The sequence below is a fragment of the Asterias rubens genome, chromosome 2, assembly GCF_902459465.1.
Source record: "Asterias rubens chromosome 2, eAstRub1.3, whole genome shotgun sequence".
Classification (NCBI taxonomy): domain Eukaryota; kingdom Metazoa; phylum Echinodermata; class Asteroidea; order Forcipulatida; family Asteriidae; genus Asterias; species Asterias rubens.
In genome coordinates, this window is record NC_047063.1 from 18,622,716 (window position 1) to 18,637,070 (window position 14,355).

General features: G+C 38.6%; 1 protein-coding gene across 1 annotated transcript in view; it reads left to right on the plus strand.

Annotated features, from left to right (window-relative positions):
• Positions 1-2,413: 2,413 nt before the first annotated feature.
• Positions 2,414-14,355, plus strand: part of LOC117304349 (ATP-binding cassette sub-family C member 8-like) — a 33,898-nt gene continuing 21,956 nt past the window's right edge. The window contains exons 1-10 of the mRNA XM_033788755.1: positions 2,414-2,508; positions 4,194-4,852; positions 6,857-7,111; positions 7,812-8,009; positions 9,825-9,977; positions 10,447-10,602; positions 11,132-11,266; positions 11,919-12,081; positions 12,992-13,032; positions 13,514-13,765. Of these exons, the coding sequence (XP_033644646.1) occupies positions 4,229-4,852; positions 6,857-7,111; positions 7,812-8,009; positions 9,825-9,977; positions 10,447-10,602; positions 11,132-11,266; positions 11,919-12,081; positions 12,992-13,032; positions 13,514-13,765 (1,977 nt within the window). The 5' untranslated portion in view covers positions 2,414-2,508; positions 4,194-4,228. The remainder of the gene's footprint in view (positions 2,509-4,193; positions 4,853-6,856; positions 7,112-7,811; positions 8,010-9,824; positions 9,978-10,446; positions 10,603-11,131; positions 11,267-11,918; positions 12,082-12,991; positions 13,033-13,513; positions 13,766-14,355) is intronic.

A 14,355-nucleotide genomic window follows, 5' to 3' on the forward strand; every position in this document is an offset into this window, starting at 1 on the left:
CGGAAGCTTAAATTGCCATCATGTTACTCAGTTACCGAGATAATTTATCTCATGTTTGAAACCAAATGGACTGAATGGTTAACTTCTAGCTTCAAAGTACGCATGTGATTAAATTGCACACGGGGAAATTTACCACATTATTATTCTGGTTTGTTATTTTGGTTTATCAAAACGGTCAACTGACTCGTAAACCAAGGGTCGAATACATCTGAACTTACAAAGTAATTATTAATATGTTAAAAAGATATTCACGAATTCACATTATTTGTAGCCTGAATTTCCTACACCCATTAAACATGTGATAAAAGGGTGAATTTTGTGCTGGTAGCTAAATCATTGTTCACCGACTAACTCCCTTTCGGGATGAAAAGATCTTGGGATTAAATCATCGTTCACCACCATCAAGGTCTTCCTTGCTCTATGGTACACCATAGCCGTCTTCATATGGTCAATGCCTATTATACTGGTCTCTTGTCTTTATCCGCAAGGGCAATTAAAGGCAGGTGATAACTTGATTTCACTGGATACATTGATTTCATTGGCTAAACGTGCAGTGACGTAACTCTCAATTTCTGTGTTTTGATTGGTCCGAGGTGACGTTTGGCAGCCGCACTTTCTCCATGTTAAAATGAATGTAGGTGAAAGGTGTTTGTAGACGGGATTGCACTTTTATGCTCGAGGCCTCTGGCGTAATTCAAGAGCCTCGAAGTGTGACGTCAGATGTTCAGGCCAGTCCGTACTGTGCCATGTGTGCTGTCATGTCATCTTTAAACCATTTCTCTTTAACCGTCCTCCATTTGGTCATTCTAGTCAATTCATTAGTCCACCTATTGTCTTTTAACCTTGGCACCTGGCCTACCCATCTCCATTTTGATCTCCTTTCTTCTAGATGATTCGATTGACTTTTGTTGTTGTTGACTGTACCGTCATCACCCGTGGCGGCTCCCTGTGTTGTTTTCAATAGGCATATTATTATTGTTCAACTCATTACGCCAAACAAACAAAACTTGTCATCGCCCCACTGGCTTCATTTTTTAGAGACAGCCTCCAAATTTCCTCCTCCTTTTTTTACGAAAAAGGGGAGGAAATTTTAACGATCTCACGGACGGATTTTTTTTTTTTAATAGCCAAGCTGGTGGTCTTTACAAATGTGTCGAGCGGCCCTTTTGAGAAAAATAAGAAATGCCCACCTCCTTCTATTTTTCAAAAAGGCATGACGCTAAACATACTTTTTAAAATTTGGCCTTGAGATGTAGTCCACGTTTCTGCTCCACCTCGTGATTGTGCATGGGGAACATCTGGACAAGGAAGACTGTCTTAAAGATGACCTACCGCATGGTCGGTCCATGCCCTGCTACCGGTACATTGTGCTGGTTGATAGGGGTGGGGTTGGGGGTCTGCTTTACATGTAGTCCAAAGCCGTTCTCTTACATATTTTATAATTAATAATAAATTATTCATGAGTTAGCAATCATTTCTCCCAAGCGAAATTTTTAAACTTCCCAAAACATCCAAAAATAATAACGGTGCATTTCAAAAGTTGCAGAGTTTTCTGCACATAAAGTTAATTCCCTCTAGAATGCAAACATTCACACTGTCTGTTCTGGACAATAAATAACCCCAGTCACAAAATAACATGAACAGATGTGAAAACTACAGATTGGTGTGGGAAAAACCTAAAGATTTTCCATTACAGTGGTTAGTTAAAACATAATTTAGAATTCAGTCCGACTAGTCCAGCTATTGCTGGAGTTACATCACTTACATAACAACTTCCAGCACCCATGCTATATTATAAAGTGTTAAAAGATAGTTGTACAAAATAATATGGGGATGGGAAATGGATGGCAAATTTTGGTGACTATACAGTGAAATGAAAAGCTAGCTGGTCTTATAAACGGCAAAATGTCAATACGTGAATCCATGATGCGATTTTGTATATTATTTGTCAAAAACGTGGGCGACTATTGGTTGTTTAACAAGTATAATTCAAAGTGTGCTGACTACCCAAGGAGTTAATGATTGTCATGTATTTATTATTTCTCAAAAAAAAGAAAAGAAAGAAAAACAAAACCAAAATGCCGTCTTCCCAGATTTGTATAACTATGCAAATCAAATCAATTATTTACATGACCGAAGCTTATAAAACGACTACAACTCAGCCATCAATTCCAACCAGGTTAAATATTTATACAGATTTCCTTCTCCGTAAACTAAACAGAGAAAAACGGATCAAGGAAATATGCTGGTATAAACACGCAGCGCAATGAAGGCATACGTTGCGAAAACACCTCAGCCCTCTGAAGCGGTTTCGATTCAGTGATTTTTAAAATAAAGTTGCTGGTCTATTCCGATGAACACTGATTGTCCGTGCTGCCGAGATTCATTTCTTACAGTGAAGTGTATGCTGATGCAAGCCGAAGACCGCAAGATGTCTTCGCTCTGAAAGAGAAGAATATTCTTATGTTCACTTGATTTCTTGGAGTAAGAGTGATTTGCTACATGCCGGTAAGGTTTCTTTACTTGTTTTAATTTGTTAGTTTGTTAATGTTCACTTTATAACTGCAAAATACCTGAACATTTACATGACTCGTATCACACGTAATCAAGCTTCACATAAAAAAGTTACTGTGGACGACTAACAAAAATATGGCTGCCGTTTTAAAATATTTGGGAAAATCCAACTGGATAATTTTAACCAACAAAAAACAAAACAAAAAATGATATTGGCTATTATTTCAACCCTGACATATTTTTTTTCACATTTTCTGGTCTTCGAGAAACTCCACTGTAAGGTCAAAACTTCAGGCCATTAACATTTTATTGTGAAATTTTTACAATAAAATGTTAATGGCCTGAAGTTTTGACCTTACAGTGGAGTTTACAATAAAATGTTAATGGCCTGAAGTTTTGACCTTACAGTGGAGTTTCTCGAAGACCAGAAAATGTGAAAAAAAATATGTCAGGGTTGAAATAGTAGCCATTTTGTTTTACTTATTTTATGTAAAGGGAATTGAACTGAACTATGGAAATTAGAACTCTACTTTACTATTTGTTCCATAGAATCCCAGATTTCTAATGGCATGTCATCATTTCTATACATTATTTTAAAATTTAAACAAAAATCATTGAGCTTTTTCCGGTGACCATAATTATTTTAGCCCAAAGAAGCGCCTTATTGGCTGGGTATGCCTACATATTTTTAGGATTTGAGAGGTTTTCATGTAAATTGTGTGTACTGCAAAATGGATAGAAATTAATAAGTAAATTGAATTTATATATAATTGTTTTTTTTCATTAAAATGGTGTGCCATTTTGAACATGCGTATTCTCCATTGCAATGCAAGAGAGCAGAAAGTTAATGATCAATAAAAATCATAATCGATTTGTGTAATTATTACTATCACCACTTTCAATAATTAAAAAAAGTGCATAAAGCTGCTCAAATATTTATAGATCGGTTTCGCCTTACGTTGGTTTAAATAAAACAAATTAGGTCTACTAGCAACAAAAAAATACACATCACGTCTGAACTAGCCAAGCGTAAAAACGAACAAGTTAAAGGCAGTGGACACTATTGGTAATTACTCAAAATAATAATATTAGCATGAAACCTTACTTGGTAATGGGGAGAGGTTGATGGTATAAAACATTGTGAGCAACGGCTCCCTCTGAAGTGACGTAGTTTTCGAGAAAGAAGTAATTTTCCACAAATTTGATTTCGAGACCTCAAGTTTAGAATTTGAGGTCTCGAAATCAAGCATATGAAAGCACACAACTTCGTGTGACAAGGTGTTTTTTCTTTCATTATTATCTCGCAACTCCGCAACGATCGATTAAGTTCAAATTTTCACAGGTTGGTTGTTTATGTTGAAATACGCCAAGTGGGAAGACTGTCTTTGACAATTACCAATAGTGTCCACTGTCTTTAAAAAAAAAAAAAAAATTGTTGTACCCATTATCGAAGTGTGTTAGGTCTATCTTTCTCGAGTTCTGTGACAAAACACAACATCCCAGACATAATTAACCTGCTGAGATTCAACTCCATGACCTTTGCAATTCTAGAGCAATGTCTTTCAAACTAGACCACCAAAATTTGCCGAATATAGAAAGTTAAAAAATGATTACTAGAAATTGAATATTATGTAAACTTATTAAACTTTTTATAAATATTTTTTAAATTTATTTTTCAGTTTGTTACTACATAGCAAATCAACACTAGGCAGCCATGGGGGATGTCGACAACCAAACTTACGACCCGTCGTGGTTCTGCGGTAGCGACCCCGCTGAAGTAGGCAGCCAGGCAGTCGACAATCTCCAACTTACCTGCCTGATGAACGGAATATACTGCATTCCACACACAGTGTTCATAGCCTTAGCCGTCATCATCCTCATCTATCAGCGGTTCTTCAATGCAGACATAGAAAACCTCTACAAGACACCGGAGAAACTGCTCCGTATACGATACCCGTTCCATGACTTCCGAATGATCGTCCTGCTTCTCCTCTTCCTCCTGACCACCATCCAGGTCTTTGAGGGAGTTCTAACAGACACCCTAGTCATCGGAGGGAGCTCACGACCACAACTCATCGCTCCAGCTGTCCTTTCTGTCTTGGGCACCGTGGTCTTGGTTTATTACTCCGATCAGGCCGAGTTGTGGGACCAACCTAAGATGCTGTGCTTGCAGGTGGTTTACATGCTAGCAGCCATTGTCTCGGAGAAGCTCAGGTTTCGAGACCTTAGGAGAGCACCAGGGATGAACATCACAATTCTCAAGTTTGACCTAACTTTGTCGATGCTGATAGCGTACATCTTGTTACTTATTGTTGACGTGTTTTTAATATTTAACAGGGTAAGTTGATTTAGCTTTGAGCTATTTTTTTTACATGTGAAGGGGAAAAAGTTTCGAATCGATTTGTGTACATGATGACCTAATAAGTTTCGTGAGTGAGGACAGCGGGAACACACCTTGCTTGCCATAGTTCTAGGAGTAGGAGTAACGCCCAATCGCAATCCCCAAATACCTTTTGAAATAAATTGTCTAGAACATCAGAAACCCACGTTTTTATGCCGAGTTGTTTTTTTAAGGAAATTAAAGTTGTCATTGAGGAGCACATTTTGAAAGTGTGTGTGCTTGTACTAACTTTGGGATGGTGTAGGGCTACGGAAACATTTAGGAGCTGGCAACTACAGAACTGAGGTTTGTCCATCATTTTTACAGGCCATTATAACTCTGGGCATCGCATTATGTCGGCGCCTGTTTGGTTGTGTGTCCATACATAGCGAGACTATGGGTGCGTTCGTTTAGCTCCCCTGGGTCGACCCCGGTGCTTGGCGTTTTTTTTACCAGGACGAACGTGGGTAATTATCTGCACACACGCGTCCTGGGAAAAAACCGCCACGTACGGGGGGTCGACCCCAGTGAAGCTAAACGAACGCACCCTATGTTGGTGAACCCTAATGTTGATAGACCTAGAGCGTTCGATGAGCCCCCCCCCCCCCCGCCCCTCGTGGAATTTGTTTCTTCTGCACTTGGGGGAATTTTGTTCTTATCGATTAAAAAAAAAAGGAATCCTTAAATCGGGATTTTTTGGTGGATGATGGAGCGTCACTGTAAAGTGCAGTAAAAAACACCCCCCCCCCCTTGCAAGCCCTCTCGCGGGCGTGGGTGGGCAGCGTATGACGTATTTCCTGCAGCAGATGTAACATAAAACAAGATGGCGGGGGTCAAGTTGAGTTCGACGTGAGTACAAAAATTACAATTTAGTACACAGATTTCGTCTGAGAAGTTATTATGCCGAATGGAAATAAAATACTGTATAAGAAAAAGTTGCTGACTCTTTGCAAAATAATTAAATTGTGTTGTCAATGTCGTCAACAACGCGTACACTACAAAAGAAAACAGTCGTACAAAAATACAATTCAGCAGACGACGGTATGTCACATGGGATTTTGTACTACCCACTACGCTGCTGTTGGGCGCAATCTTGCAATCTTTGAAGATGGAGTTTTTTCAAATTCACGCAAGCTGCCATTTGATTCCTTGCATGATTTTTTAATTTGCGCAGGGTAGCTCGGGCGCAAACTTTGAACACCGCGCGTTTGTCGTTCAACTGTAAATCTTCATATGTTGTGACTAACTATTTTAAAATATTAATAAAGAAAATCTACCTGAATAGCTCAAAACAAGTTATTAAAAAGATAAGTTCATATGATATTTTTTCGGGATACTTTCCGCACCTCGCCACCACTTTTTCACAAATTTTTACAAAAAGGGATATCTCATTGAGGTAAATTAGATACTATAATATTATTTCATATCGAATGAAAAAGTGGTGGCGCCATACGGAAACTTTTCCATTTTGTCCAGCACTTCTATTTTGCTGACCCTGCCACCACCTTTTTACAAAAAAGAATATCTTATAAAAAGTTGCCAAATTAAATTATAAATCTAAAGTTAACAAATGAAAAAGTGGTTGTACTATTTGTTGGATACAAAAACACTTCTGATTCCCTGTTTGCTGGTGCTGTGGTGGTATGTGCATTTCTTCGATGGTTTGTGCAGTTGTGCACCCCACTAAATAAATTTTCCTGTGGCATACAGTGACAAAAATAATACTAAATATTCTCTCTTTTTTCTTTCAATATTCTCTTGCAACTTAAGTTCAAATTGAGTCAAAATTTTCACAGATTTGTTAAAATACTACTTAAATGAGTTGGGATACACCAAGTAAGAATACTGGTCTTTGACAATTTGACAAAGGTGTCTAGTGCCTTTAACTAAAAAAAGGACAACTTATTCAAAACAGTTCAGGTATAGCTCAGCGTTGTAATGTTACATTTTCTTGCTATACAGGTTCTACTGCGGAATAAAGTTCGCCGTGTCCTTTACGGAGATGCAAATTTCGCACAAGACTCCAAGAATTCAAACATCAAATACAGGCACAAATTCTCGAACTACTTCGCTTCGCTCTCGGTGTGGTGGCTCAATGGTCTCTTCAGTTTGGGTTACCAGAGACCACTGGAGCTGAGTGACTTGGGAGAACTGCCCACAGACTACAAATCTCATGTAGTTGTCGATCAATTGCAGGATGCCCTTAGTAATGATCTGGTAGGTGAATCTTCTGAGCATAATTTATCTTTTTCAGAAACCCAGAGTCAAGTATACAGACAATGAATGTTTATGAGTGCAATGGTGAGAGTATTTTCATGAGTTGAACGATGGAATGTTCTTTTTAATGAGGTGAAGCCGAGTTGAATGGATCCATCTTTCAACGAATGAAAATATTCTCAATATTATAGAGAGAAAACTATTCATTACTTTTGTAATACAAGTAGATCTTTGTCATTTCGATTGGAGGATACAGCTTTCAAAAAAAAAAAAAAAGTACAATATTTAATTGTGACATTACACCCTTTTCTTTTGGTTCAGCTTGGATTCAACAGTGACTAAGTGCGCTCTGTACTGCTCTTTTGAGACATGCTGGTGCCGGAATGTAGTCATTGTACTTTGCAGTACATGTACTGACTGCATTATCAAAGCCAAGCACAGTCAATGATGTGATATATATGCACTGTGCAAAACTTACTCCTGCCCTTCGAATAAGGTCCCCGTCACACTAAGTAAAATACCCTCACTCGACGACTTCAAGAGGAAACTAAAGTCACATTTGTTCACATAGACTTGCATCAGGTTTAACTCAACTAATTATGTTTTATCCTTCATTTTCAATTTGTATTTGTTTTCATTTTGTGTAGGCGTGGTTTTCTGGAGAAGTAAATCCATATTATATAATTATTATTATTATTAGATGAAGAAGAACTCTGTGGATATCAAGGATGCAAATTTTCTCAAGATATATTGGAAACTCCACGGTGGTGACATAACTGTGGCAGGGCTTCAGAAGGTATCTGCAGATATGATCAGACTAAGTGGCCCAATTTTACTCCAGAAGATCATCGATCAGATGACTTTGATCTCCACTAACGGTGAAATCCCTGTAGATAAGGTGAGTTCAATCTTATTTGTTACTCGTAGGGCTATGTTTGAAGCCTGTGTGAAATTGTAAGTTTTTAGAATAACTTGGCGGAGCTTAAGACACCTAAGCCCAAGCCAAGGTTTCAAACAGGGTCATTATTCAAGAACATCGGCAAAGTAAACATGTTGAGATAACACTTCAAGGCATCAACATGAGTATCTTATTGTCTATGTTATGACTAGTTCCAGAGTGTTGGCCCGAACATCACCAGATCCGTTTGTTACTCCTAGGGCTTATGGTATGACAAGTTTTTTGGGACAGACACAACACACCATGTAAGTATTGAGTGTACTCGACTATTTTGGTCCTACATGCATCGCTTGAACGTGTGAATGTGAAGGAAACAAACCCGCACTTTAAACGTGTCCCTGTGTTCGATAGTTGCAAGACTTTGCTTGTGTATAGATTGATTGCACATAGCGTCATCGACCACCATATTTGATGATAAACAGTAGACCAAGTGTACACACCGCGCACAACTCTCAGCCAATGATAGCCTTGCTCGCGTGCACGTTTCATCAACGATGTATATAAGTTTTCGTTATTATTATTTATAATCATCAAATATTGCGCTCAGTGCAATCCATCTATTGACCCCTTGCACGCGCGTCACACGCGGCAACTGATGCCACGCTCACCATGTTGGTGGGCAGTTATGTTTACGTGTATTAACGCCGCGTCGCCTAAAATAGGCACAGTGAAATTGCCCACCAGTATGGCGCATTCAAGACTTTGCTGATGATGACGTCAGGTGAAATGGGTCAATTGAACACATTATCGAAATACAGCACAGAATTGCTACACTAAATGCATTGTTGTATTGCAATGGTATGCACCATCAGCAGTGTTACAAGTCCTGATAATCATCTGAGAAATGATGTATACTCCACACCAGGGAGCTGAGATAGTTTAAGGAGTGAATTAAGGCCCAGTGACCAGGGGGTAATGTAATAGTGTATAAAAAAGGGTTATCACTGACAGGTTTTTAATGAATGCGTTTCATAGTTGACTTGCTTTTAAATACCATGAAAGTTAAAAGGAATTAAATGTAGATCTTGAAAATCGTAAAACGTTCAGCAGGATAGGGATGCAACTTTTTATTTGTTAAATATCAAGTAATAAACCAAAGCGGGAACTGACCTGGTAAATTTTAATTAATTTTGAATTACCAATACTTGAGCTATACAACAAACAAAATTATCCAAGATTAGTATACACATAATGAATGTTTATGAGTGCAATGGTGCGAATATGTTCATGAGTTGAAAGATGGAATGTTCTATTCAACGAGGCGGAGCCGAGTTGAATGGAACATTCCAGCTTTCAACGAATGAACATATTCGCACCATTGCACGAATGAAAAACATTCATTATTTGTTTTTATTTTGATTGAAAGATACAACTTTCAAAACAAACAATTTCAACTGTAGAAGCGAATGCTAGTAATTTTACTATGCCTTCTTGCAGTAACACCTGCTGCGTTACCAAAGACACGCGCACGCAGTGATGTTTTTACTCAGCTTTTTCGTTCCATCCGAAAAGTACCATTGCACGCTGCCAGCGTGCAATGGTACTTTTCGGATGGAACGAAAAAGCACGGTGAGTGACTCAGCGTGCAATGGTACTTTTATTTGCTATCACGTGACGGACAATCCTCCAATCAAATGGCAAGGATCTGCTTGGGTGTTATATAATAACCATTATTCAGTTATTCCAACGGCTTTCACTGGACATTTTGTTGTGGCTATTCAAATATTTCTTCCTATTTATTTCGCTTACCCTCAGGATGTCGGTTATATCACAGTAGCAGACACAGCGGAGAATGTGTATTTTCTTGTGTTCTTGCTGTGTGTCTGCAACATCGTTCCCACCGTGCTTCAACAGCGGCACTTCCAGTCGATGTTTCACGTCAGCCTAAAAATAAGATCAGCTCTGCAGGTTCGTTAGGTCACTACACTCTTAAAACTTCTGGGTCAGCCCAGATGGGGCCTGACCCATTTTAGAGTCAGTATGAACCAGAATCTATGTTAAAATAACCCCCAAACTAGTCAAACTGATGCCAAATCTAAGTTATAATACCATTTTCCGGGACAGCTGAAAACTAGCACATCTCCTGGGATCCCCTGGGATCCGGACTTCGGGTCAATGCTGACCGGTTTCACAGGTTTGGTTTTATCCATATTTACAGAAGATTAAAACATACTAAAGGTTTGAAAAATCTTGTTTTAATATTTTATTTTGAGTGTCAGAGTTGTGGCTGTTTTTATGATTCAAATGAATATACCATACCAATATCAATGAATGTTTTGCAAAATATTTTCAAGGGCCTGGCTTTTTTAGCCTAGCAGAGTTTTTTGTAAAAAGCTAAAGTGAATGTTTTGTTACTTGTTATATTACTTTTTTTCAGGGCTCTGTGTATCTCAAGGCACAGTATCTATCTCCAGTTGAGCTCCAAGGTAGTGACATGAATGCTGGACAACTGACAAACAACATCAGTACCGACCCTGCAAATATCCAGATGTTCGCCATGTTCTTTCATCTGCTGTGGACAGCACCCATCCAGGTTCGTTTGTTTTGTAGAATGCGAGAAGAAGGCAGGGAGAGTGATTGTTATACACATTAGTTAAATGTTTTTGTAAATATTTGTTGTGTAAATTCTGTATAATACTTTGTGATTGAATTGAAAAAAAAAAAAAAGAGTTTGAGAAGTGAAAAGTCAACCAATATGTCAATCGATCAATCAATCAACAAACCAACCAATCAATCAATCAATTAATCAATCAACCAAACAATCAAAATAATTCACTACAAAACAACTGTTATCTGCATCATGGGTGATGATGACTTATTTAGTTAAGGGAATAATTTTACTGTTGAAAAAATTGTTGTTGTATCAAAGGTTACATAATATTTTCAGTATATGGTTCAGATTGGCCTTGAGGCAAGTGCTTGCCACAGTGCCCCTCCCCCACTTGTATATGTGCCCCCAGTATCTGAGAGCGATTCAAGGACCATTGATGCCCTCTCATACTGAATTACTTCATGGTTGACATCGTTCTTTTAATTGTCTCTTTTCTTTTCTGAAAAACTAGATTGCCGTTACACTGTACTTCTTGTACAACATCTTGGGTGTGTCGGCTTTGATTGGCGCGACCATGTTTGTCATTACCATGTTGCTACAAGGATTCATCGCCAAGGGGATCCGAAAGTTCCAACAAAGAGTCATGGTAAGAAGACAAACTTCCTGGTCAGAATTTACCTAGACCCAGGCCCCGTGGTGGCTTGACCCATTTGTCGGTCAGGATGACCGGGAATATGTGTCAAAAGTCACCCAGAAATTAGTCACAACGATGTATCATCCCTTTTTTTACCAGTTTCTGGGTGAACTTGACTGTCGAGTCAGTTATGACTTGGGAGTTCCTAGAGTGAAATGATTTGTGAATGTATAGAGGATTTACAATAGCTAGGATTGACAATAACAATAAGTGTTGTTCTACTTATTATTATCACTGCCACCTACTTAGTCTCTGGCGCATTTGTAAATTCTTTGTCCACACATATCATTATATTGTTCCTACATGTACATCCATAAGGCCAGATTGATTGTTAAGTCACACTGGACAATTTGCAGGCAAATTCCTCTATTGTTCATTGTTTTCTTTGGTGAAAGTGAGTCATAGCTAGAAGATGGTTTCTTGTGCATACAGTGTTTGCTCTAAGTTGCATTGGCAAAAAGTGCCTAAACACAATAATAAAAGTAACATAGTCAATAATACATAAAAGCTCAACGTAAGAAAAAGCATTTTTGTAAAAACCATAGGAGTGATCTTTATGATGAAAGTTGACTTGCAGTATTTTTCATTTTCCGGTGGATGGTAGGGATATTCAGACGATCGCCTGAAGGGAACCAATGAACTTCTTCAGGGGATTAAGCTCATCAAACTGAATGGCTGGGAGGAGCGTTTCAGAAGTCGAATCAAGACATCCAGAGATAGTGAAATCAAAGCGCTGTACAAAGTGGCTGCACTCACCAGCTCAATGTGTAATGTTTAAAGAGTTTTATATTTGATTTTTACCCAGCATGTACACCGATGTGTGTTAGCACTGTATTCTCAGTACTTTCCGTAGCTCTGTGAAAAAAATCACAGGAGTTTCATCAACATTTTTGTGGAGACTGATTATATAGTACGACCACCGAGAGTTTACTCCGGAAAGGTCGAGCTTTAAAGGAGCCCTTTTTGAAACCATGGCTCGGGCTTAAAGTTTGATATGCAGTCCATCAGTTATTTTGAAAATGTGTGAGGTTTTTTCGGTAAGAGTTTCATCAGGCAGACAGATGGAGCAAAGCCGAAGCCGAAGCCAAAGCCGAGTCAGTGGTGTAGTAAATGGCTTCCATAAAAGAACCGTTCAGAACACACAGAGTTGAACTGGATCGGGTTGAACCATGAGCCTATTTCTACCTCCATGGGTAAAACGACTTTAGTAATGTGTCTGAACAACCTCTAGTGGATGTTGATACTTGAGTTTAACCATGGAGCAAAGATAGTTTATTGCTCCATGGTTTAACACAACAGAAATCACATCAAGGAAGCTTTGCTTATAGGATTTAAGGCATTACATTGTGAGGTATCAATATATGTTTGGTTTGGGGTAACACCATGTGTGTATCTACTTGTCAGGTAATGTTCCTCTAAGAACTTGTCTTGCTTTATATTCTACTAGTAGATTTTCAGGAATTCGGGAGACTTCTCAGTTCCGAAAAGAACTGACCTGCTTTTTGACTTGCTTGTCTTTATACACATGCCAATATTCAAACAATTCAAACAATGTAAGACTAGACTCTGTCATAAAATCAAACTGTTTAATTGTGTAACAGAGGCAATTATCACCGTGATGGGATAAATACTTTCATTAATGATGTTTAATTTTGTTTTTTATTCCCTTGCTTACAGCTCCACTTGCTATTTCGGCTACTTCGTTTGCGATGGTTGTTGTAAGTAAACAAAGCTATTCTCAATTTCTAGAATTGTTGTAACTACTTAGTTTTGCTCGTTGTCTCGGGAGTTTTAAAGTGTACATCCATTCTCCTGATCTAGTTTCAGTGGTCTTGTTTTAGAAGCAACGAAATATGTTTTATTAATTTTGGTTTTACCCATACACCGATGCGGTTCAGCACCGTACCTTCCTGAGCTCTGAAAAAATTAAAGGCATATTACCCACAACCTTTGCAATTTTAGAGCAGTGTCTTATCAACTATACCACTGAGATTGCCTAGTGGCTAGAAACAGTTTGGACCTACGTTGTGCTATAAAATGAATAGGTCTCATACTTCAATACGCAGCTCCACTCTTGCAGGAAATAAAACTGAGTGCTTTGATTGGCCCTTAGGGGTGTGATAGAGTTAGATTGTTGTTAATAAAATGTTTTGGCATTTTCCCGATATTTATCATGTTTGTTTTCTTGAATCTATGCAGTCTTTTGGTCTCTATTATACACTGGAAGGTGAACCTCTGACCCCGGACATCATGTTCCCGTCAATCTCACTCTTTCAAGGAATGTCGGGTTCCTTGATGCTGCTCCCGAGCGCCATCATGTTTGCCATCAATGCCATCATCAGTCACGGAAGGATCAAAAAGTTTCTCGGTGCGCCCGAAGTGGAGGACAAGGTCAAAGGCCGCCAGAAAATGGTGACTTTAGCGGCGAGGGATACTTGTCACGATGGCGAGGTATTGTCATTTTAAATTTGAGGTTCAATAAAGAAAGAAGGTTTCCCCTCAAGTACAAAATGGAGAAATGTCGTTGGACCTTCTGTTTGATTTACACAGTTGTACTGTTGTGGTAATAGATTTTGAACTTTGTAGTGGTTGAGAACCAAATATGTGATAAGTGAAGCTTTGTGTGGTGTGAAGTAAACCTGCTGGTACAAACATGTTAAAGGCGCTGTACACTCTTGGTAATTGTCAAAAACCAGTCTTCTCACTTGGTGTATCCCATACTAAGCATAAAATAACAAGCCTATGAAAATTTGGGCTCACAATTGGTCAACGAAGTTGCGAGAAAATGATTTTATACTATCAACAGCTCTCCAATGCTCGTTACCAAGTCAGTTTTTAAGTTAATACTCGTTTTGAGTAATTACCAAACGTGTACCTTCCCTTTAAAGTTCTCTTTTAGGGAGTGTTGGCTCTGAAAAGAGCCGGTTTGGTCTCGATGTTTCTTACGGTATATTTGCTCGTCTTAGGGAGAAGACACAAGATGAGCAGATCCGAGAAGACTTTCAACTAGTCTTTAAACCAGCCGTTTACTAATGGTATGA